At 40.3% G+C, this 26,811-nt stretch overlaps 1 protein-coding gene across 1 annotated transcript; it reads right to left on the bottom strand.

Annotated features, from left to right (window-relative positions):
• Positions 1-834: 834 nt before the first annotated feature.
• Positions 835-26,811, bottom strand: lmo1 (LIM domain only 1). The gene is made up of 4 exons (XM_040130922.1): positions 26,207-26,811; positions 10,953-11,166; positions 2,712-2,837; positions 835-1,297 (listed from the first exon to the last, which is right to left on the bottom strand). The coding sequence occupies exons 1-4, from the start codon at positions 26,226-26,228 to the stop codon at positions 1,192-1,194; spliced, it is 468 nt and encodes a 155-aa protein (XP_039986856.1). The 5' UTR covers positions 26,229-26,811; the 3' UTR covers positions 835-1,191.

The following is a 26,811-nucleotide window of genomic DNA, read 5'->3' as shown; positions in this document are numbered from 1 at the left end:
GAGCAATTAATCTTAACAGTATTTTTACCCAGTATTATTTTTTCTAAAAGTAATAGTATTGATAATATATATAGTTATAGTAGCCAGTGTCAAAATAAAGTGATTACTTGATTAATTCTTACAACTACATGTAATAGGCAAGTCATTGACATGAATTAGCACTTGAAGAATCAGCTGAATATTTGACAGCGCCACCAGACCTGGTATATTGTTGGCTCCTGGTGTGTATATCAGATATGACCTCATCAGATAAACAGACAGTGTCACACAGCTCCATTAACAGAGTCTTCTGGGAAAAGTACTTTTTAATACAGCTCTGCACCTCTGTTGCTGATGAGTTTGAATGAGTTCAAACTCAACGAGCATTTATTTTCTCTCTAATTTATTTGCTGTTGCATTTCATTTCCAGGCCAATTCACCCTCTCAATCCCTCATAATCAGATGGCAATTAGTGAAGCATGAATCACAGAAAGCAGCTCAGCTCAACTCACTCCCTTTCATGACACCTGCACGTTCACAACAACACAGTTTGGAGAAGCATTCTTTTATTCCAAATAAAATCTTATTTAGTTCATTTTAAACAGCATTTCTAATTCCATCAGAGCTCTGCAAAATGTAATAAAACTTGTTTTGTTGCATCATGTTTTAAAGAAGGACTTCAAATATATTTTTCTTCTGCAAGGCTTTTTATAGCATTGCAGTTTTTGGAGACATGATTACATATCAACACATGGGCCAACCTCCTCCAACAACTTTGGTTTTGGTACAAGAGAAAAAACCCACTATGAACATTTAAGAATCTTTAATTCACACTAGTAATAAAATTGCATTACATTTCATAAAATAAATGTTCCAGTTTATATATACAGAGAAAACAGACTGTACATACCCTCCAATGAACCATTTCTAAAAGGAAAAGAAAACAAACCTGAAATAAATTTCACAAAACATACAAGCAATACAGTGCTCAGCTAAGCAGGCACAACTGTACATCAAAATTTGTAACTGCTCAGTGTTGGGGTGTGGGAGGGGCAAAAAGTTGAACATTTACAAGAGTCCTTAGGGACTGATAAAGGGGTCTTAAAAAGTATTGCAGGCAAGCAGACAGACGCTTGTCTTTTTCCAAGTGCAGCAGAACATCCATCTTGTGTGTAAAGTGTGGAGCCGATTGTTGCTGCCACGAGGTTCCAACTATTGAACCTGTGTCTCAAAGCTCCCGTTCAGCTGGCCCTCCTCATAGTCCATTTGACACAAAATCATGTTGTTTTTTAGGAAAAACTTGTCCCCCACACAAAACCTGTTGGCAGAGAATAACAAACAAAGGCAAAACTGTTAAAAACACAAAGACGATCACGATCACTGGCATTATGACAAAGTGGTGTGTGTGTTTGCGCGTGTGTGTGTGTGTTTGCGCGTGTGTGTGTTGACTGGCTGACTCTACACTTCTCTGGCAATTGAAAATGTTGCATTCAAGATCAGCAGGTAATGATGATTTTGTTTTATTGCACACATTTGGCTCATGACGTTTTACCTAACGCTTGCCGACACTGTGCCTCGTCAGATTCAAAGCCTGTTTTGATGGTCATCATAAATGTGTGGCTTCAAATAAAAGTTGATTAAAACGCTATCATTTCAAAGCAAGCAGACAGGAGCACTGGCACCCAATGAAAGGCAGGTCAACTCTCCTCGGCCTGGCAAAAAGGCACTGGCACCACAAGAGTTTCCAAGGAAACTCTTGCCACAGGGTTAGGTTTTCACACACCAGTTCTGTTCCAGTGCTTGAGAATTTTTTCCTCTAAAGCCTCAGATTCAATTGAAGAGGAAAAATAACATAGCAGCCTGCCCTACTGATGTTCTACTCTATTCTGCTGTTTGTTTGTGTGACACAGTGGAGACAGCTCCATAATGTGACTGAAGGGGAGTGAAGATAAGAATACAGTCGAGCATAGCTTTAGTAATGTGCCAGCCTGGTACAACAGTCACAGCCATGGCAATACCGTGCCAGATGAGGCCTGGCTTCGTGTCTGCCAGCTGAGAAGAGGGACTGCGGTCGTAATTCCCTTACTGCAGGTGTTCACTATGGTAACTGAATCTGGCCTGCAGAAGGTTAATGGGCTTGTGCTGTGCGGAAGAACAGGGTCATAGCACCCCTGACAAGCATGCAAAGGACGTTCTGCTCCCAGAGTGGTGCCGTAACTGACAGTATATTAATGGGGAAAAGCAATATTTGGGTATGTCATACCGTAGGTTTTGTGCTCAACCCAATTTTATGATAGTTTCTATCACTACAGAAGCACCATTTCACACCTGTGTAGGTCCAACACACCTCTGGAGGACTTTATTTTTGTTGATCCTGTATCTCACAAGAGCTAAGTTTACATCCCTCTGGCTTAAAAGATTTACAGATCTAGCCACAAACAAGGACAAACTGCTGGCAGTGTGTCACAATAGAAAATAATTAGCAGGGCATTACAAATGCAGTACAGCAACCTTTGTTCTTACAACACAGGAAGACAACCACAATTTAGTTTTTTCCTTCAGACTCACAAACTGTGGTCTACACTAATGTAATAAGATAAAAAAAAAAATTCTGTCGCACCAGAGAGCTTTTTCAACAACTCCTAATATTTAAGCTAGTGGCCATTTTAACACTCCATTCATGTTTTTTTAAAAAGGCAATGTTGTTGTGCAGTTATGATCCCCTTTCTTACCTCTGGTTACAAAGCTGACAGGCAAAACAGTCCAAATGGTAAACATTATCTCTGGCTCTCATCACCATTTCAAAGGCTGGGATCAGTTTACTGCAGGCTGCACAGTTCCCCGTTGTACCAAAGAGCCTGAAAGACAGAGAGCACAGACAGAGATTAACCCACCTTCCCTTTACCTTGATGCAATAAAAGAGCAAACAAAATCGTACTGACAGCAAGCGTAAAGAGTAAAAAAAAAAAATGCTGCAATGGAAGGGGAAACAGGACAAAATGGAAATACGTCGATTTTAATGCACAAATCTTTCTTGGCACCCACTTGGTATTTTTGTTAATGAGTGTTACAAACATAGATCTTAATTCTTGACTAATGATCTAATTAAAATGATCACATGGTTTTAATCTCCTTCTTCAAAGAATTCCCCCCTTGCACATTGCAAAAGCAATGAAAACAGGTCTGAGGCAAACCATTTGAGCTGTTTAAAGTTTTCTTCTTTCAAAACTAAAATACCTAATGAGTCTACTGTATCTCCAACCTAAGCCAGCTGGATTTTTACACAAGAGGCTATGTTCTGTAATGTAGTCATAAGTTCAAAAAGATATCTGTTACAAGGATTCAGGCTCAATCCCTTCTCTCTCTTTCTCCATCTTTCCTTTTCATTCAAAGAGGAGCCTGAGACAACGGCGGGAGATGTAACCTTGAAGAGTTAACTAAATGTTTTACGCTGAACAGATTCACTGCTCAAACCTCACTGCTGCTTGTTTAGGCTTATTAGATAAGAGCCAAATGATAAAGGTCACAAACAGAGCAAGGAGGTACTGGTGTAGATCTCCTCTCCACTCAAAGCAAAGGAACCTCAAATGCTTTTTGCAGTCAGATTTACATTTTCATTTTCCAAGCGCCTGCCCCTATGTTTAATTTGGAGATTCTGAAGCACAGATAGATTTATATATTCTGCGGCAGGAAAAGGACCGTTTCGCAGCTTTGCAAGAGGGGATAAGGCAACAGCAGATTGCCATTCCAACAGTATGTTAAACACTTTTCCCCAAACTTGTAGGGGCTCAGACAGAGGAGTCGCCGTGTTGATATTCTGCCTCGTTTATGCTAGTCCCATTCAGTTGCTTTCACCTTGTTAAAGAAAACGTCTATCCAGCAGCCCTGCTTCTAATTAGGGGCCACTGCCCCGGAGGAGCAGGAGAGACAGAAACAAAGGGAGAAAGGCTGTTATGTTCCATGAGAGGGATTCACAGGGTGTTAAACAGAGACATTGTTACAACTGGTTACTGTTTCAGTAAAACAAAAAAACTGCATGTTCTCATACAGTAGACATCTGCCACCCACAGAGAAGTTTGTTTTTTTTCTTTGGATAGAGGCACTTTTAGACTTTTGGTTATCCACAAATCCAAACAATTCACACACATTCAGTATTGATCCAAAAATGGACCAAATATCTGTGCTCCAGGAAACTGACCTTGTTACCATCCCAACATTTATATTATAAGAGTTCAGTTTCTGTGCATAAAGCGAAGGTTTTCCAGGAAGTATTAGCAACCCTGATTTCCTGAGTGTCTAACATCTTGTATGAAATAAGGGTTTATTCTCTTCCCTTCTATTTACTTTTCACCCAAAAGTTGCTCCTTATTGGATATAACCCACAGTCTCACACCTCATGTGTCATCATGACAGTCCACTGGCAGGGACTGCTCCAAGTTTCAACACACCTGAGCTCTCCTATAACAAGGGGTCACACAGTGATGTCTTTTTCTCTTCCTCAGGGAACCGAGGCTTTAAAGGAGCCCACAGAGTCTTGGTCACTTACAGAGGCTGACATGCACAAACCTATAACAGCTCCTAGGATTATTCTAACCCACCTCCATTACACCCTGCTGGGTTGTGGACATGGTGCTCACTTGATACATACAGGTTGTGAAAACGCCTGGTGGGGAAGCCCAGCTTGCTACTGACACTAAGTTCTACCTTCATTTAAAGAGGTGTGACATCTGTGCCTAGTTTTTTTTACCTTTCAGCTCAAGAATTTTTTTGAGCATCACACTTCTGCAGAGCTGTTTACATATGCAGCCCCAGCTACTCTAGGTATGCAGCATTTTAACTTTGCTAGCCAAGCAAAAATACAGGGCATTTTGAGTACAGGGTATTTCGATTGACTTAAAATATTTATTTTATAAAGCTGGGAGAATAAAAACACTTCTACTGAATTAAAAAGTCCTGCAAGTATACTAAAGGCTTTACTATATTTACTTCTGTTAAACTGAAAAACAGATCAGAATTTTCCTACATTAAATTTCTGATTTGTTTTTGGGGGAGAAAAAGGATATAGATTAGATTTTCAAGGAGCAGTATACCAATTTAACCCAAAAATTGAGTCAAATTCATTTTACTAGTCACGTTGAGGGCTACTAAGCAGAACAGTTGTATAACGTCTTCTATGGCTCGTCTTCCTCACGTCCAAGAAAATAACCCTGATGATGTCTCAAGGATTATCTCAGTTTGGGATTGGAGACAACAAAGAGGGTGCAGCAGACAATGCTGCCAGGGTAAAACACCTTGCTTAATGTATGCTGAGGTTTTGGTACCTTTTAGATACTTGATAGTACTTTTGATTAGCAACCCAAACAAGAGACAAAAGTATCCTCCTTATAGCACAAAAAGGCTATGCACCTTCTGGGTGGAAGTATAAATTGAAAGAAGCTACCATACCATGGCATGTTAAGTGACACTGGTCCCTCTAAATCATCCTGATAGTGTTAAAATCCTGATAGGATCCACTTCTAAAACAAAAAGCTTTGTGATATCTTCACCATAACGTGAAGAGTTGAAATGAAAGAAAGTGCATTGGATCTGGCTGTGTTCCACTTACACAGTTCTTCAGCCATCAGTGGATGTGTCTGGGGTATAACGTGGCATCAACATATGGCTTAATTGAGCTCCTCATGCTAAGAGGAGATTACAGCCTGAGAGAACTTTTCAAACACATTACACTCTTCTCTTCCTACTCCTATGAAGCTAAAAGCAACCAGAGTTGAACCACCACTGCAGTAGTCTTACGAGTAACAGCTGAAGGGGCGCCATGTGGGTTGGGGGGTTAGGACAATTCTAAGGACCAGTGACTGACAGGGGCCCTAAGAAGTTGGAACATTAGACAATTTTTTTTCAAGATTAAATTATAAACCTATCATCATTAATAGAATAGTTTATTTAAAATGTAGTATAAAACTAACTTTTTGTTTTTTGTTTTTCTTTTCTTGTTTGCAACAAGTAAGTCAGTTCAAGCTTCTAAGAGAAAAGCAGGAGCCAGCTCATGAAAGGACCTAGCAGGCCGTTAACGCCGTTATCTTGTGCTAAAGTATGGACAATACTGTGATTAAAACATCAATAGAGCCAATGTCATCTACACAAGTAGAAGCATCAGGATGGCCAAGTGGCCAGTGAATATTTTGCTTTACCTGACTGTAATCAAGGATTCTACAAGAAGCTGCGCACAGTATGGACAGTACCGTACGTTGTGGCCTATATGTACACACAAGAAAACTATGTGAATGCCATTGATTTGGGCTTTTTTTTCCCGTCCCTTTAAATTCAAAATGCTTCAAAGCACTGAAACAGTGCATTCAAAGAAAAGAAGGGGGTTTACCTTTGAAAACATTAATTCATTTCAATAACAATAGATTTTTTTTTGTTTGAATAGACTAGATTTTCTGCAGAATTCCCACATATTGTTCTGACACATGTCCTGTATTGTAGGAGTGCAATGGCTCATGCACTTCAATTTGCCTGGTCATTTGGATTAAATAAATCAATATTCTGAAAAGGAAATGTGAAAAAAAATTCAGCACTATCCCAGTTTTTTTTTTTCAGCATTTGTATTTAAATAGAGTGTTAATGGTGAGTTTCTAGAAAACATTTGAGTGTTCTTCAAAGCTTCAGTCCATCAGGTTTTGTCAATCAACCATCAGCATTGTAGCAAGATTTGAAGCACAAAAAGTCTTATTTCAGAAAAGATGCTTCTCTGGTCCATTTAAATGGATTAAAGGCTTAGAAGTGCTGATTTGAATTGCTCCCCACAACTTGTGAGACATTCTGGCATGGCTATCTGAACGGGATAATGCCGTATAGAGTGAAAGCAGGCTGGCTATTTACTGGATGAGTATATGTTTTTAGGAACTTTCAAATTCCATCATCTGTCTTCAGATATTATATGACCCCTTTAATAGCACATGATAGTTAGTAGGGGCTGCAACACATGTCAGTTATAATTTCCCAGAGCAAGTGGCAACTTCTTATATTTAGTTTTATCCAACCAACAGTCCAGGATATTCAATTTACTATCATATATGACAAAGCAAAGCAGCAGGTTCCTATAAAATAAGATTATCATAATAGTAGTTGCTTAAGTTTGTGTTGATTGACTAATTGATGAATTGACAAACTGTTTCGGCTTTAAGAGTCAGTAATAGTATTATATACTTCAGGTCTGCTGCTATAAATGTTGATGTACTATGACTAGTATTTTTTATTTAAATTCACATGCCTCCAATGTTCAGTCCCTCTTAATTTTGTCTCAGATTATAAGATTAAGCAATGGAATCAATAGTCATCATTATTGTAGTCTAGTTTATCTAATTATCCTCAATTTGTTTTGTTATGTAAATAGTTAATAGTTGTATATTATTTTAGGTCTTTCCTTTACAAGTATATATATATTTTTGGTAGCTTATTCTAAAGTCTATAAATGATATTTATGGCAACATCTATCCCTGCTTAATCCCTGCTTCCTACAGTCTTCATCGCTGTACTCTTTACTCCCTAAAAGAGCTCTTATTAAGTAGCTAAAAATTTGTGTGCTGATGTGGGTTGTTGGGAGCAGAGCTGGACGGGAGGAACGTAAAGAAGCTCAGCTCTCCTTCCTCTGTTATTGAGTTATTACAATGGGTCTTCTTTAGTTCTTTCAACTTCCTGCTTTGCCAACTTCAAACTCTTAGAGCTCCTACAGTGCATCATCTGCCTCTCTGTATTGCTTCCCTCAGATTGGGCTGTGGCTCTTGAAGTTTTCTACCTGTTCTCTGGGCTCTTTGAGACATCCTTGCCTGTGCGGGGTTTGTCAGATTTCATAAAAGGGAAAGCTGTTAATGCATGCTTCGCATGTTCTGACCTTCCCCAACAGTTGTGTCTTTTTGAAAGTGTAAACCTTTCTGTTCAGATCTATCTTGCCCAGAGAGGAAGAGCAACTGTTAAGGGGGGAGAGCAGTTGTTTTACTTACTCAAGTAGTAAGGATAGGACAGATTTGAAAAACAGTCACATCCAGATGGAGCTATCATTTTTCCCCTGCTATTTCGTCGGTTTGTGGATAACTTATGATGTTCATTATCTTTAAAACGTTTTTCCTCTTACAGTTAATTATACCCCATTTTGATAAGTGGATGACTATTATGTCCTCTCTAATATATGAAATAGAAGATTAAATGATTTCAGCTTCAAGTCCTGATGATCACACCATGACTAGATTGTCCACCCTCTGGTGAAGTTGTATGATCCTGGGCCTTAGACATAAAGGAAATGCCTAATTAATCCATTATTCTAGTTTATAATGAAAGGGTGTTGCCACGTTGCTAAAAAAAACACTCTTCATACAGTGAACTGAATGTCAGCCATATTAGAAACTGAACTTTTTGTTGGTGCAATGCTTTGGAGGGCAGGGGAGGACATTGCCTGAGGTGTGTGTGCATTTTAGTGTTTGTGTGTGTTGAAGTGTAAGATTCAGGAAAGCGTGAGTGCATTCAATAAGTTGCTAATGCCACTGAAGGACAATCACAGATGGAGCTCCTATAATAATTAATATGAGCATGGCAGGGTTCCAAACCCTGGGAAATAACCAAAGTGTGTTTGATCCACCCGCTTGTCTTTAATGAATTGCAGCAGGCTAATTCAGTGCACAGATTTAACTTCTTTACTGCAGGTGAGGGGAGCCTTCCTCTTACTACACAGAAAAAAAGGAATGAAAAGGAAACTGGCACTGGATAGAGACTGCATCACCTACTTTCTAATACTCTGGTCTCTCACACTGCCTCTTCTCTATACGCAAGGCAAGGTTTTTAATTTGTTCCATAATAGAATTCATCTCAAGCATCTCTAGCCACTAAGTGTTCTGCATTTGTCGCAGGCTGAAGAGCAGGCGAGTGGGATGGATTTCATTAGGCAATCCAGGGCAACAGAGGAGCACAGAAAGCTCTCTCCTCCTCTTTCCTTTTTATTCTTATTTTAGTATTCTTAACTCTTGATTTCATGTGTCATTCTCATTTTTTCATCCCTTCTCTGACCTCTCCATCTTACTGGTCTAATGTGCGAGAAAGCTTTTCCTTCTCCCTTCACTGTGCCAGTTAGGCACTTATGGCTTGGGGGTTGGGGCTGCTGTCCTTTCAGCAGATGCATTTTACCAAGTGAAACTCTGAGCTTCATCATTTTTGCCTTCTCTTGGTCATTTGCCCATTTATTATTACCTCATCTGCACCATCTGCCCCTTCTGGGGGCATCATCAGGTCTTAGTGGACATCTCACTGCATCTTAAAAGCATTAACTGTGGGTGGGAACTGATGGATGGTAATGGCCTATCTCAACGCAACGTCCCTAAGCGCCTCTCAAGTGTAGGCTGTGCTGTAGGCTTCTTCTAGGTCACAGGAGTAACTGAGATAAAATTGAAAGGTCATGGAGATCCATGAGTGAGGTAGGATGAAAACCAAGTTGATTAAGGTCCCCTTAGTCTGGATTTTTGTAGTGATTTTGAAGCATGCTACTCCTTTTAATTTCTTCTCCCCAATTAGATTAATAAACTGATCCAAACCTAAATTGGTAGAGTAAGCTGGAGATATCAGCGAGGGAGCTGAGAGACAATTAGGCAGAAGGGGAACGGAGAAAGGGAAAGGGGGAGGACAGTGCAGGACAGGGAGTGTTGGGAGGGAGGGGCCTAGGGCACCGGCATCCCTAAGTCAGCCCCAGGGGGATTCCCTCTTAGATAAATGGTAGGACCTCATTGGGAATGTGACTTAACGCCCAGGAAATGGTCATGTTTAATTTAACAAGCAGATGGCTAGGGCATCTGAAAGGGGGGGACTGAGCCAAAGACCCTGGTGAAGCAACATGCCTGCCTGGAGGTTTCTCACAGCCTACAGCTCTGGTACAACTGAGAGCCAGTCTCCTCTGTGACAGAAGTCCTCTGTGCTCATGTAAACACAGAAAAAGATGAAAATATGAAAAAGGGACAATGCAAAAAACAAACGTGTTGTGGTTTTAACTTAACTTATCTTAACATACATCTTGTCGGTATAAATATCCCTATATAGTAAAACGTAACCTTTATTAGGATGAATCAGTTACAATGGTGGTAGCAGTGAGACTTTTGGGACGGGGTTTCTAATGCATATCACAATTGTTATTAAATTCTATTTATATTTAATTTCATACCTATTTTTGTAGTTACTGTTGATGAGGTTAACTGATCCACCTGATAGGAGTAATTTATTGTGTTTTTTAATGTTGTCTCATTGTGACAGCATGTATCTGTTAATGCTATAACATTTATATTTATATTGAAAGATTGGTAGAAAACCATCAGTAGCATCAGTGTTTCAAAGTTAGAAATAGGTCACTATTATATTTGTTTTTGCATGGCATGTGGACATTAAAACCCAGATGACAGGTTATGTATGCTATGAAAACAACCTATTGTAAATGACAACCAAGTGTAACCCACTGCTCGTTTTCTCTTAAAATTCTGACGATGCATTTTGTATTGTGCATGAAGTGATACCGAAATGTCATGACGGCATGATTCATGTTTTGATGGTTGCACAGGATTTGTTATAACTTAAACACAACTATCATTTTTTACAGATAAACTTTTTTCTGCCTGTGCAGAATGTTCGTGTTCAAGCATCCCACAACATTACCTTCAGCTATATGCATACTGTGAAAGAATATGACAGCAGACTACTACATATTAGGTTTTGCCCTGATGTAGTTAGAACATTGAGGTATCTTTGCGTAATTTAAAATATATTTAGATTTCTGTGTTTTGGAGTCACAGGAAACACACAATGAGCAACTGAAGCAAATGCTATTAGGAGGATTTAAAAAAAGCAACCTTTTTGATCCTTTCATGTCACAGTTGTTGGAATGGCATGGCTTTTGTGTTTTTTGTGAGTGGAGAATGGTGATTGTGTGTTTTTCTTGCCTCAGGTAGTCCCTGCGACAGAGGATGAGGTTGGCTTTCGTATAGAGGGTGGAGCCCACCTCACCCAGGCGGCAGTCACAGCAGGCACATTTGAGACAGTCCTCATGCCAGTATTTGTCCAGGGCCTTGAGCAGGTAGCGGTCTTTAATCTTGCGATTGCAGCCAGCACACCCCTTCTGTTTCCCTTTGGGCTGAACGGAGAGCATCGGCACACCTGTAGTGATAAGGAGACAAACAGTCATGCGTGATTTACGGCCCAGGAACATGAGTGACTTTTCATGTTCTCTTTTTGATAAGCCGGCTGCTTCTCGAGGCGTCTAAGCCCGGCCTTGCGCATGGCCACAGCAAACTACCTACCTGCTTCATATGCATTAAAGAAAACATTCTTCCATGTAGATAGGCACACGGGTCACACTGGCCTACAAAGCCCTGGCTTTCTTGTTCCACTAAGAACATGCTGTAATACAAAAGTTACATGATCTCTTGCAGCAGGCTTCAGAGGAAGGGTCATGTCTTGTATATTCTGAGGATAAAAGACACATTGTTTATTTTGCTTTCTGTGGTATTTACAGCGAGCTGTGTTGTACATTAGTTACCTACCATTTCATCAAAGCCCATTTCACTCAACTGTCCACAGCTGTAAAAGCTCCTCATGGGCTTTGTTTGGTATAGATTAACATTAACCTTTTAAAAAGCCTCTGACCACAAAAACGTTGCTACCAGACCCCAGTGAGATATGTTATGGCCTAAGTGCCTTTTAGCATACACTCACTTGCTGGGTTTCATACATACACACACAGGGACACACACAGACACAGACTCAAACACACACACATGTGCGCACACAAACCACAAACACACACACACAGTGTTTCCTACTCAGAGCATTACAGCCTTTCCTCCTTTTACACTTATCTGTACTCATGTGTCTGCAGCGAGCGAGCCTGAGTTACCAAACTCGCAAATTGCCCTGCTGTCACGCAGGTCCCCTTTAAGTGCGCCTTTTAGCCTCCTAAAGGACAAATAAAGTCCATTTAATAACTGCACTAAACACTAATAGTCTATGTGTGGTTGACATTTGTGTTTGGACTAAAAGCCCCCCTCAGGCCACTGCTGGTACAGAGGCAGGGGCGCGCAGCTCCCCTCTGTAGCACTAACAGGTCTGCCACAGCTGAAAGCACAAGACAACAGCTCTTAAGACACTCTCTCACACACTGAGCTATTGATCTGTCTAAAAGAACACACAGTGGACGCCACTTGCCACTCTACTTTCAAAACACATTTCTCTCTCTCTCTTTCCCTAAAATAAAAAAAGACTGGACACTCTGCATCACAGGGGGTTAGGCCAGCATTTTGTATGCGTGGGTATCTATAAAGGCCAATTTTAAACATTCGTTATACTGAGTAATATATGAAATGTCACTGTTTTACTGTTGCACGTTAGAGATGTGCACGTGTATTTTGTCCAGACCAAAGAAAGTTTGTATTTTAATTTCTTTGACAGTAAGCACAATTGCGAACAAGTGTGAACGGGGTCATTCTGTCGTTAGATTTGCTGTTTGACTGTAACTTCTTTGGTCTGCTCAATGATAAATGCAACCTCAGCTGGTAACACGGGACTGCTTCAGTCTGTGCGCTGTTTTTCCTCGCCTAAGCCTGTCAAGTTCATTCTCTTTCACAAAAACCCATATACCACTTTTCAAAGAACTTCTTTGGAATAGAAAAGCGTATTTTCTGTCCCTCTGAATGAGCGCGCACACACACACACACACACACACACACACACACACACACACACACACACACACACACACACACACATCTACACATCTGCACATATAAATAGACTCACAAAGTACCTTATTGGATCCAGATTTGCTCTGAAATTTTTGGCCATCCACACATCAATAATGGTATGAATGTAATATAATTAGCAGTTCCCCTTTTAAAAAAGAGGTGCAAGAAATAGGAGAGCTTGTTAGTCAAATTTATGGCTTTGGTTTATATGTCAGTAAGTGCCTCGGTGGTGTTGAGCCATCTTATTTCTTTATCAGAAGTGGAAAGGAGAGGCTAATTGGTCCAGTGCTGGTGATGGGAGCCATCAATTAGTGTTCTGCCTGCCCTCCAGCTTCCTCACCTCCCTCCGTTCCCAAAACAGGCCCCTTGAAGCTGGCACATTAGGATCACAAAACCTGCTATAAATACCAATGTTCAGTGTAAATGAAGCTAAAAAGCTTCAAATTCAAGCCACACTGGATAAGGGCAGACTCTTCTACCTGCATTTCATGGCTTGTTAGGGGAGCTCTCTGCAGGTATGCCAACAGTGCTCGCCTGACAGGTTTCTTCAGAACTAAAAACACTCTTAATGAGGAGAGGGAAAATGCCTCTCTGTGTGTGTGTTAAAGAAAGGAGTTACTGCAATCCCCTAAGGGATCACAAAAATCTTTAATTTGCTTTTTATGACACCTAATTAGTTATTCTACTCAAAATCTTTGCTTTAAATAAGAGAACTTATTATACAAAAAGGTCGCTCCTCCACCTCCAGAGAACTACAGAACTACTTCTAATTGATTGAGACCACCACTTGCCACACACTCCTTAAACATATCACGTGTGTGTTTTACATCACGTTTGAAAAGGCCAAAGCTTAACCTATCCTGGAATTACTGTATGCTGCTCGCCCCCTCTATTGGATGCACATTTTGGTCAAAGTCCCCGCTCGGCAGCATCAAAGTGACAATACTCTCTGTGTCCTAGTGCAGTCTGACATTCCTGTCTTCATGCATAGGTCCTTGTCCTTCAGGCCTGGCTCTAAGAGCGATGCCTCGATGGAGGAATACCTAATGTCTGCCAGGAAGCCAGTATGCACATTCAACTGACGCCTCTTTCTTGAAGCCATTGCAGGGAACAAACATGGGTTTGATATCTTCTACCAAAGCAGCCTCTGGAACACAGCTTTAATAGTAGTGTAGCAAGCACTAGCTCAAACCTACTAAACAAAGAGCAGTGACAGAAAAAAATGAATGTGTAAAGTAAATGTCTTTTCAGTTCTCTTAATGCCATGAGACATTTTCTTGCACCTGTCACCACTCCCAGCGCTTTGTGAATCTGTGGTTTTAGAACAGAACCTCCCATGCTTGCCACCTCCCACAAAGAAAAGCTACATTATGAAAGGAAGCAGCAGACTAGGAGACAGCCTCCACTTAATCCAATCCATTTAACAGATACAAGTGCCACTGACCTTCCAGTGTCATTTGATGTCACCAAAAGCATGCCTCTCCACATCATGATTCATTCTCCAACAAGGGATGCATTTTACCCCTCAAAGTGGAGAGACAGCACTTGCCCTGCCAAATATCCTTCCTGAGAAGGAATTTAATTTGCCATTAGTACCGTGTGTAAAGGCCTGTCATCTCCCCCTTCTTCCATCCATCTACTTTCTTTAAGATTGTATCTTTTAAGAATATGTACAGTTAGTTTTTCTCAGCCCAAGCAGTCTGTCAGAGCATGTATTTTCCATTATAGAGATAGCATCCGATTTCCATGTTACCCCATTTAGACTTCCGTTTTACAGCTATCAAAAATATCACATCAGTCTGCTAATCTTTTTGATATATTTAAGGTTTTGAAAGAAAATACGCTGTTTGGAGCACTCAAGGAAATGTCTGAAAGTAGAAAAATACAAATATCACATAGACCCACATACCCTCAGACCGGACAGGATTGTGTGAACAGAAAGATGATTTGCACCAAACCCTTTTTCCTATCATTATCACAAAATCTTTGAGTAAAAAAAAAAGTGTGTAAGCGCTTGGATATTATGCTGCATACAGTAATGTATACAGGTTTCCTATGAATCCTGGAGCCATTATCAGCCATGATATGCCATTTCATGCGGACTAAAAGACAACTGGCTATTGCCCTGTAGTCAACTTCTGTGGGTGCAAAACCGGGGAATAACGATAATAATGATAATTGCATCACTTTTTAAATTCTACACTACTTCTATTCTACTTCTGCTCGCTCACCCAGTTTTATGTAGGGCTACAACTAACTATTAATTTAATTATCGATGAATCTGTTTTTTATTTTCTTGATGAATCGATTTTTTTTTTTTTTTTCCTCGAAATGTCATCACAAAGTGAAAATGCCCGTTATATTTCCCACAGCCCAAAATGATCTATTTAGATAGCTTGTTTTATCCAACCAACAGTCCATACCCAAACACATTCAGTTTACTGTTATATATAATGAGAAAAAGCTTCAAATCCTGAGATATGAGAAGCCGCAACCAGCATATTTTATTATATTTTTTTGGTTGGAAAGTGACAAAAATGTCTATTAGACTATCAAAATAGTTGGCAGTTAGTTTTCTGTGAATCACCATTATTTAACTAATTTTTGCAGCTCTACCCATCACAATCTCTAAGGTGAGAGTCAAAAGTGTTGTCTTTAAATTGCTTGTTTTGTGCGACCAACAGGAAAAACCAACCAAAGATATTCAGTTTACAATGACGCAAAACAAAAAGTAGGAACAGCTTACATTTGAGAACCTGGAATCAGCAAATGTTTGCTTGATCAATGACTGAACTCATTAATCAATTATCAGAATAGTTACCAAATCATTTTAATGTTTATGAACTAATCGATTCATTAACTTATCATTTCAGTTCTAGTTTCATGTGCATACAACAGAATTGTAAGTAAATTAACTCACAGATTCCTGTTGTTCTACTACACATATGATCTACACGGAACAGCCGCTCTCTCAGAGGCACTCAACCTTAATGGCAGAAGTGACAGTTGCATTTGATTCCGTGTTTTGTTAAATGTCTTTCGATCAATTAGAGCACTGACACCATGGTGTGATGCAGAGTTTGCTGGTTCATGGGGAGGTAAAGGATCTTGATGAGAATCACTCAGTCTTCCTGACACATGGTGAGGGAGGTGGGCTTTCAAGGAGGTGGAAGCTGGCCCTGGGTGGGCCTCCTCTCAGGGGCCCCTATAATTCCAGCTCCCAGCTGCAACAAATAAGAGAGTGTTAGCCACCAGCATGGTGAATACACAGACTGGGATGCTAAGGGAAATTAGATACTACATTACCAAATGATTGCATTTAGCTGGAACAAGTGCATTTGTCATCATCACCATCACAACCACCATCATCATTATCTCTTTGTTCAAAGCACCCCTGCACAAGACATCATACAGACAGTAATGGCCTATGATGAATCTATAAACTGCTATATAAAGTTACCAAACCATATATTATATTATATTATATTATATTATATTATATTATATTATATTATATTATATTATATTATATTATATTATATTATATTATATTATATTATATTATATTATACCTCCTATGAATGGTATGAGACAAAAACAGGGAGAATAGTATAAAATGGTAAAAATCAAAGATTACTGTGTTGGTACTGAATTATACAAACTCTCACTGAGTCTCCAGTTTAGAAGCTACAGGGGCTGATTTAAAACCCACTCTTTTAAGTCTCCGCCACCACTGTAAATGCTGTGGCCATGGCAATCCCAAATAAAATTTGACCCTGGGCCAAGGTGTCTGCCACCAGGGTTAATAGGGATCTCATGCAGATGTCTTGCTTTTGTGTGCATGAATCAGCTCCTTTCATTCAGCTTCCGTCATTGCTGTAATTGAGCCCATAGACACGTTTCTCTATTGCCAATACAGAATACAAGACATCTGTTAATAATATCAGCTGGAATACACATGCCAGTTGAAAGCAGACTGATGAGTGTATTCTGAATGATAAGCAAAATAAAGACCACTGATTCACTGTCTGATTCATGTTCCTGTCCTTAGTTGGAGCATGTGCAAGGAGTAAAAGAAAAGATATGCATGAACGCACGACACACACCCACAGAGAGAAGCACACACAGACACACAGTCTCTCAAATTAGGTAGTTTCTTACAAGGCCCAAGTCAGTATTACATTTCATACTGACTCTGTTTTTTTCTTATAGCGCACTGTAAGAGGCTTCACTGTACAGCATGCTACATTTCCAGATGGTTGTGTATGAATGCTGGGGTCTGTGAGGTGATTTCTGGGACTGTATGCATGCTATGATTATGACATAATTAACACCCACAGTATTTTGGAGAGAGAGCAGACAGGGCTGGTATGCATGAGGAGGGAACTGTTCATTAACAAGATGCACTCTCAAACTTTGCAGCTTGCTGTGGCTAATAAGCCCCGGTGAAACGGAGCCCAGCCGTCCCTTGCATTGACCCTGGCACTGCCCAGGATAAGGGAGGGTTTTGTCTCCTGGAATAATTGCTCTTTTCACATGTTACAAGTGTCCTGACCCCCACGGTCGGCAGCCACTTTCCCTACCATAATTACTCCTGATCCGCTCCAAATGAGTCAGCCGCATTAGGGCTGCAATAACACTGGCCCAGCTTCAAGCGCGGCATGGGGAGTCTCAGCAGAGCAGCCTGGAACAGGACTGCCTTTTCTCCCAGCCCACGGTCATTTCCATCACGTCAAAGGTGCATTTCTTACACTTGAAGTCAGCACGAAGGCCCTGGGCCCTTTTTCTGAGGCTTACAGAAGGCATTGTTAACTCCTGGTGCTCACTACTCACTGTGGTTTGGCTGCAGACTCCATCCCAATTAACGGAAAACTTCATTAGGGTGTTTTTCCACACATTTCAGCCCCCTATTATTTTTAATTTATTCACATGGGGTTAATTAAAAGAAATGTATCACAGCGATATGCAACAGCTTTCTAATTAAATTCAGTGCTGCTTTTTTTTTTTTTTTTTTTTTTTTTTTTCAGGACATGAAACTGGCAGAGTTTCCAAATTATTACAGGAGGCGACTTGTTCCAGCACTTGGTTGCTCAGTAGTAGGTTGAGATTAGAGCTCTGCAAGGTAAACTGTCAACAGCAGAAACAGATTGAAAGATGGAGCAAGAAAATGAGAGTGGGGGGATTGATGAATGAGGAGTCGGAGAAAAAGACACAAACATTCATGGTTTTATCATGCAGGGTTACCCCAAATAAACCCATGAGAGCTCTTTAAGAGGGAGGACTGTCAGAGTGTTGACAGAGCAAGGAAAGGATTTGGCATTGCAACTAGCCAATCAAATGTTAGATGTATTGTTGGGCTTTGTCTGCTGTTGGTCTGAGGACTTTAGCTCCTGAAACCTGCCATTTTACCATTTTTCATTTAAGTACAAGCTGTCAATGACCGAGAATGTGAATGCATCTTCATCTTCAACCCTCATACAGTAGGTGTGAGATCAACTGACATTTATTTCAAGAGACTGCATTTGAGATTGAATAAAGGAAAAATATGTCTTGTCAAGCTATATAATTATAAAATTTGATACAAGCTTACAAACTTATCTGAGACTTCAGGATTCCTAGCAGGAAAAAAATATATTAAAATATAAAACCATTAGACCTGTCGCAGATACTTTCCACCATCCGGAACAGAATAATGCACAAACACTTTTTACTCCACATTAGGAATGCATTTGGAGAGGAATAAATGTAGCCCTCTAAAGTTTGTGTCACTCATGAGGTCAGGATGTGATGTACAAAATCCTCCCCACTCCCCAGCAATTACTGCACACTTATTATTTCAAAGGATATGCCAGCAGACAGGTGTGCCATTCAGATTCCTCAATGTGGCGAAAATGGAGGGGAAGAATGAACACCATTCTGTGGTGCACTGTTTGAGGCTCTTTAATCTTGAATAATGCAAATTCCCCACAGGGGGCAGTTATTTGGCAGCACAGGCCTCTAATGTCATTCAAGCAGCTACTCCCACACCTGATGGGGTCAATAATGAGGGAGGTTGGTTGGATGCACAGTTAGGAAAGAGGTCCTCATGAAGATTGGGTGTGATGTCATGTGGGATGGTCAACTAAGCTGTCTCATGTAGTACAGCCTGTCCTAAAGGACCCGAGAGAGGAGCAGTGGAGATAACGCTGGCTGATGTTTGATTAGGAAGATGGCTTTCTTTTAATGAATTCCTTTTTTACTGTTATATTACCTCATAATATAAAGACTGACCCTATTTCATCAAGGAGTAATTCTTGTTACTGGCTAAAATCAAATGGCAATTCAACTAGGGACGATAGGTCAAATGAAATAAAATGAAATGAAAAGAGATGGGATTGGAATGGGGGGGGGGCTGAGGTCTGACAAAAAAGGTTTAAGTTAACGCCGAGTCCAGTGGGAATGTGTGTGGATGGTGGCGGTCATTTGCCTCTGAATTTGCAGTTGCAAACATCATAGTTAAGCACCGATTAAATCATCAACTTCAATATCCAAAATCTAATCTACTAGCTTTAAGAGGCAAAGAACTACCCTCCCTTAATCACAGACTTTAATTAGCTATTTAAGATTTGATTTAGTGAAGGTCATCCAATAAGAGATTAGCTCTCAGCATGTTGTATCTTATTTAAGAGAAGGCACCCCGGGCTTTTTTCTATTTACCAACAAGATAGCTGTAATATCTTTAGAAAGTGTGAAGCCTCCATACCTCTTTTCTCTGGATACTTGTACTAAAAAGCATCTCTACGGAGGCTTTTCATTTTGTTGTTTTTATCCTAAATAAATTCACCTGACTTTTTTTTTTTTTTTTTTTCCCCCCAAAATAGCCAAATAAATGTCATTTTAAATTGGATTAGAAATACATACTGTATGTAAATGTGGGTGAAAACAGAATAATTGGAAGTTGCAGGCCTACAAAATACTAGTTGCCCAATAAGAATAATAGAATTTATGGGTTAACTGCTCTATAGTGCACGTGTTATTACAATGAAAAGCATCTTCATCTTACTGTGAACGCGGGAAAGCAAAGGGCAAATGGATCAATAGTGACAAAGAAAACTCATAACATGTCTTGCCCTGAGATTACACAAGAATCAGTAAGTTCTCACTTATGGCCAAAGTTACTTTTTGACACTCAACCTGCAGAAACACAGTAATGGGAATACAATAAAGTGAAACAAGACTGAAAGTCTAAAAGCCCCACTAGCAGCCCCTAGAGGCTGTGCTCCTCCTTACACCCCACAAGAACAAAGTGTCTTTTACTGACCAACCACCACTGCCATCCTCAGAGCCACACACTGTCACAGGCAGGGCCAAAAACTAATGAAAACACACTAAGAATGATCAGGGCTTTGGCAGGTGGGAAATATGGCATCAACAACACCTCAGAACAAGAATTGAGATGTGTACGCTATAGAGAGAATACTACAGGCCAGTTCAAATAGCTGACTTCTCTAAAACTTTATTAGTACGATGATACACTATTGTATTTCTGCAGGTGCTACTCAAACCAGCCACCTGCTTTACAACATACAAGCACATGGATGTATGTGAAAATTGTCCCCTGCTGTTCTCAGATGTGGAAACAATTTGAAAAGTAACATCAGTCCACATGTTTGCCTCTAAACCAGAAATTCCACGAGAAGCGAATCAAATGCTATAATTTTTGTTCAACGCATTTTTACCCCAGTCCATACCTCAAACCCCCCATACACAGTTTACCTGGGGTCCCCTACTCCCTACCAGAACAAGTCTAAGTGAGCTGTATCAACGTTGTTTTTTTGTGTTATGTGTTAATGCTTTTATAAAAAAAATTACTGTCAATTGATATATCGAATCAAATTTTTTTTTAACTCCCAAAATATCGATATTGGTATTGGCTTTAAAAATCCAGTATCCGTCAGGCTATAACACGCACAATCATACATACGTATATACAGCATTGCCTTTTATTTTAACAAATATGCATCGAGGGAATACTTCAGGACGGAGTAAACAAGACCTGTTTAATACTGAATGAAAAATAATCAATCCGGTCTTTTTAAGACAAGAGAATGCATTAAGAGACATCAGTGCAATTATGATTTGAGATTCATTTCACACGTGAATAATGCATTATAGTAATGAATATATATATATATATATCCATTCATGTTTATCCTGGGTCTAAAATCCTCTCAAATATGTCAGTTTGCTACTTTTATACAGCAATATAGAAACATGAAGGTTTTGTTTAAGCATAGTATATTGTATATCTGAATTTGTGAGACAGTTTGGTTATACTGTCAGCACATGCACATTACTACCCCCGCCAGGTTATGTGAGCAACCGTGTCTGTTGGTTGGTTTGTTTGTTTGGTTGTTTGTCAGCAGGATTATGCAAAAACAACTTAACCGATTTGTACTGAACTTGGAGGAGGGATGGGGCATGGGCCAGGGAAGAAGCCATTACATTTTGGGGCAGATCCGGATAATTTACAATGAATTGGAATTTTTTTCCTCTGAAATCTGGTCAGTGGTGTTTGACGTTTGCCTTGGCTTATGTCTCCATAGTTGATGACATTGTAGATTTGACATCTGCTCCTCTAAAGAACTTCACTGCCCATCATTCCTCTTTCCCATCTCTCCTGTTTTCCTACATCAGGTCTATGATGATAGAATAAAAGAGAAAAGGAAAGAATAAACTTTACAGAATGCATGAGAATGCCGAGCAAGTCAGAATGTACAATAGGTAAGTAAATAACTTCGTGTGAAAAAAAACTGACTAGATGTTGCAGGAATTGTGCATGTGTGTTTGTAGAAGCATCATTGTATGAATACTTTTTTCCCGACATCAACATGAGTGTATAACAGCAGCTTGAAAGAGAGTCAGCTTTGCAGTGACAAGTGGCCATGAGACCTGCTTCCAACAGGTTCAAACAGATCCCTAGAACAGATCTATATATCTATCTATAAATACGTGTGTGTGTGTATACCTGTGTGTGTGTGTGTGTGTGTGTGTGTGTGTGTGTGTGTGTGTGTGTGTGTGTGTGTGTGTGTGTGTGTGTGTGTGTGTGTGTGTGTGTGTGTGTGTGTGCGTGTGTGTGTGTGTTATTAAAGCTGAATTACATGTTGACAAATACAGTGATATTTTTTTACACTGGCTTAACTATTGAAGAGGTTATTGTGGTTTATTTTTTGCAGTTGAAAACAGTTTTGTGTGTGTGCAACATCAACATTAGTCTCAGAGCTTGTGATAAGACATTAGGTTTCTCCACGGTGCTTTAGAGTAATGATTCATCTCTACTCATCAGCATTTTTGTCGATTTTGTAAAATATTTCATTCTAACATTTGGACTGATGTGTACCTGCCCTTGTGGCTTAGAGTTTCTTATTTGTTCATAGAATTTTCAATGTGGCGCCACCGCCACATTGAAGCAGCCTTCACTTTTCCCACATACAACTCAACATCGTTCTGTAAATTCTTGTTGATGCTGAGAAAAAATCATTTGGAGTGAATAAAAACAGGGCGTCAGAGTTTGGATAACATGACAGGAATCGTCCGTACCCTGTGATGCATGTGGTAGCCAGATCATGTTGTGAAAAATTTGTGTGATAACAGGACTAGCATTTGGCCTCTGGCAATAATAAAAGGGGATGCTCTTACAGCTCAAGAGTGCATAATTGAGTTTGTGTGCCACACTGATGAGTGCAGCCATCTACATCGAAGGCAGGTTGATGCGCTCACTAACGTGTCTCTTAAGTCTCACTTCAGTCCCTTTGAATTCAGCTAAGATTATGGAAAATGATACACATCTCCCGCACTGGTAGATGTGAAACGATCAGGACTGATAGGGATCTAGAGGTTTAGTGGTGACAGACGAAATTGTCTCCAATGAGAATTCTGCATTTGTAAGATTGGAAAGAGATTAGACAGAATTAAACGCTCAGCTGGAAATGGCATAAATGTGATTTTGTGTTAAATTTTTTTCCCTGAGCTTAGCTAAAATGAAAAAACAGCTTTGGTATAGTATGGGTGGACAAAACACTGAGGACGCGAATTACATGATGCGTCAATGCAGAATAGATGTGATTATCACACCCAGTGTATATCAGGCAGTCGCTTGCTGCATGTTTTGATACATTGTCATGTATATGCAAATAAAAAAAGACCTTTTTTGTACGCATTTCTTGTGTGCAGTTTGCAGTTCTTGTAACTATTTAAATCACACAACTGTCTCCTGACAATTGTTTAAGACAAAATTGGAAAAGTACAGCCTAGGCAATGCAGGTGCCTGAAATAAAGCTTTATAAAAATAAAGATTAGTGACTTAAGAAATATCAAACGAAGCAATGTGTTTGTAATATTGTTCAGGGCCCAGAGCACAAAAACCAGACGTAATTTCAATATTTGAAATGGGAAAGTTTAATTTTGAGGTAAGAGCAAACCAATAAGCTGAGAAAATAGCAAATACAGGGGAGCAAATTGCATTCCTTTGTAAAAGTGAAAAGACTTAAGGAACATATAAAAGTAATCTCCAACTGGAAATTAGAAATCAACCCTCAGAAACCAAATAACAGAAAAGAAATATTACTGTCCACTTTCTAAATCAATATAACATTGCTACAGGACAGTATTACCATGGTAACACCGGTAAAGAATGAAGCAATTCTTATTATTTCAAAATAAAAATCGGAGCCTGAAGCCCAAGTTTTATTACAGCAGCCGACAGATCACCAGTCTGTTTTCATCTGACGCATTGCTTTTCAATCACATGCTTTATGAATGTACAAATTTCACTGGACAGGATGATAACAGGGGCGTAAATTAACAAGCAAAGGTAACCAGAAATTTATCAGTAGCTGGAGGATTTTTCCTCCGCTCAGGTCTGCAAGGAGTATACTCTAGTTGTGTTAGTGTTCAGCAAAAATATGCCTTCAGTGTGGACCCACTTTCTTCTCCTGCAGTTGGCACGAAGGAGGAGAGAAATGGCTGAGTTGCTTTTTCCTCTCAAATTAGACGCAAATTGGAACCTTCATATCGTAGGATGAAGTAAAATGTTGACACAGAATATTTTGGTACATGTGTTGCTATTCATTTCTCACTATGACCTGCATATGAGGTCATTTCATGGAGCAGTGCTTGTATTTCTTTTACAGTCCTCCGCCGTGCTCTCAGACTCGGTGCTTTACCAGATAGTGCTATATTATAAGTTAATGACTGCATCACCTGAGAATACGGTGATTAGTTTACGATGTGTACGTAACTTCTGACGGACAAGGTAGCTACAAACAACATGAAAGTAACATAAGAAATAGTTAAGGTTGGATCCTTGTAAGTTAAGATGAAAGTTACGACTAACAGCAATTTTATGTTAAATGTTTGACTCTTAATAGGCTGATGCAGTGGGAAATGATCTGTAGCTGGCAGATTTACTCAATGGAGCAAAGATAAGGGGGCACGGAGAATCATTTCTGGTTATTGCTTATGTAGCACAAGTTCTTGCAGACTTTTCAGAGAGAAGTCAGAGTTCAAAAACAGTCTGCCAAACAAGCAGCAGCCTTACTCTGTTGCCAACTAGGATTGCAGCCTTTGAACATGAGACTAGACACACTGATGATCAGTTTTATAGGCCACATAAGGATTGAAATATGAACACTTAAGCAGCATGCACAAACACACACAGGCATAATGGGGAATCAGTCAAGAGAAAGAGACAATAATCATACACATACACGTACACTCGTGTGTCCAGCCAAAACACCAACCCACACCTCCCTCTCCACATACGCACACATTTATTTGTGCAGGCCCTAAGTGGATACATTAGACAAGAAGGTTGAATTGACAAGCCTATAACTTTAGAGCCAATAAACGCTAAGAGGCACCACAGTGAGGGAGACCAGATTCAAGCAGCTCTGTTGACAACCTGGCCAAAATGCTGGAGCTTGCTGGTCGGGCCCAGCAAATAAAGGGTGAAGCTTTTAGGCAATGAGCAGCAGGTGATCTCAGCTTTTCTGCAAGTCCTAATGCTCCTAAAAGCCACTCTCCCTGGTTCTGTAATTGGGCATCAGTAGTTAATGTAGTATTGACTGCATTACATGCTCCTGTGCATCCTTTCCCACTAATGCCATTTGCATCACCTTGTACATTTACCATATTGCTTAGCCAATAACTGTTAAAAGCAATCTGAATCATGAATCATATAGGGAACTTTTAGCTCGACAGACATCCAAAGGAGACAATTTACAGTTGAGTTAATTTCGGTACATTAGCAGCACAACATGGATTCAGCCAGACAGACCAATTTATGCCTCTGCCGCAATCCTTTTATTGGTTTTTAGATGTGTAAGTGAAAGGATGCTCTGCTAAGAGATATGAAATATCCATTTTCAAACATAAATAATGGGTTAGAAATGCATCCATCACTTTTAAAGGAGTAGTAGCCCTGGATAAACTCAAATGTGCAAAGGGAATATAAACTACTTTGAGAAACAACAGTTTTAGGGTTAGTGGAGGTTGTCACCGTGCATGTCAGCAGGTGGTCTCAACTGTCTGAAAAACAACCCTCAAAATACTCAGAGAAGTGTCAGAAGAAAGAAAAACACCAGAGAATAACTTTGTTTCAGATCATATGAAGCCTTTAGTACTGGGTATAGTCTCCATTTGAATATTATGATCATGTTGTATAAATGCATTTAAATGCATATACACTGAGCACCATTTAGACCTGGGTGTGACAAATGCACGGCACATCTCAACACCAGTTTAATCCAAAATGGGACTTCATTAGAGGCGAGTTTGATTTAAATTAAAATTAATTAGATTGCCTCACCCATTAACCTAAATACATTGAAATAGATAAGTAATGCAAGTAGGCCTGTTTGGGCGGAAAGTGAGTGAACGTTGCACGGCGCTATCCATAATTTGCAATCAAGTTAAAAGCACTCTGCTGTCATCTCCCATCCCGTGGTGATGTCAAAGGCTGCCTCGCTAACTTCACAGACGCAAAAAGCACTCACAGGAGGGGAGGACGAGCGGAGCTGCACGCACTGCAGCGTCTGTGGAGAATCCTCAAACTCTGGGTCACACGTCGAAACGCCACGGACAATTCCGGTCCGAGTAAACGTGCGACTCTTACCCCCCCCCCACCACCAAACTAAACCGCACTTGGGCAGTGGGAGGCTGTATGTGTGTAAGCGCACCCCAACTTCATGGTACGGAGAGCGGCCACGGCGCTCCGGTTTTCTCGGCGAGAAACACGGACCCTGTCGCGATTAGATGGGGTCGGGGGGGAAAAAAAAAAAAAAAAAAAGCCAATACAAAGCGGAGGCTGCGGGTGCTCAGGGTCCCGGGCGACAGGAAGCACTTAACGTTCAAAATGTCAGTAGTTTGCCGTGTGACTCCCCAGGTTATAGCATCCTACGGTCGGAGATGTTACTCACCCTCTTCCTTGTCCAACACCATCGTCCTGAGGAACGAGGAGTCCTTCCCCGGGCGATCCGTCCTCGGCTCCAGCAGGGCTTCGCCGCTCGGTCTGCTCTCAGCTTCTCCTGGAAATGGCTCGGAAACGCGCGGCTGACTAGACTAAGCCTCGATAAACCAAAACCCTGGAAAGATGAATTGCCGTCTGCACGTTTTTTTTTTCTTTTTCTTTCCCCCCCTCCTATCAATAATAATTCATACACGGAATACGGTGATATACGCGGCGAGACCCCCCCCGTAGCCGGACTGAACTGTAATGCAAATAAATAGCGTCAAACAGCGTCGGTTGCTTTGGATCAATTCCATGCGAATAAAAAGGCAAAACAATGAAAAGCGATATAAATCTGGTGTCGCCTATCTGTAACTGTGCACACACGGGCGGATCAGACGCTCGGACTGATCGGCTGAGCTCTCCTCGCTGTTAATATCCTCTCTTTCTCGCTCTCATTTGCTCCGAAGCAGCAACTATATTCAAACAAATCCAAATTGCAAATCTGACAACTGCTAAAAGCAAACTCGCGTCGCCTCTCTCCCGGTGTGTGTGCCGCGCTCGCCTCTGCTGCTA

The sequence above is a fragment of the Xiphias gladius genome, chromosome 1 (genome assembly GCF_016859285.1).
Source record: "Xiphias gladius isolate SHS-SW01 ecotype Sanya breed wild chromosome 1, ASM1685928v1, whole genome shotgun sequence".
Lineage (NCBI taxonomy): Eukaryota > Metazoa > Chordata > Actinopteri > Istiophoriformes > Xiphiidae > Xiphias > Xiphias gladius.
This window is presented reverse-complemented; position numbering and strand designations above follow the sequence as displayed.

Bases quoted from the DNA above. Each gene is read 5' to 3' on its own strand.
- lmo1 (XM_040130922.1), bottom strand. From the start codon at position 26,228: ATGGTGTTGGACAAGGAAGAGG. The intron at 2,838-10,952 runs GCAAGAAAAACA...TCTGTCTTTCAG, and splicing joins TGTCGCAGGGACTACCTGAG to GCTCTTTGGTACAACGGGGA. The intron at 1,298-2,711 runs GTAAGAAAGGGG...CTCTGCCAACAG, and splicing joins TGTCAGCTTTGTAACCAGAG to GTTTTGTGTGGGGGACAAGT.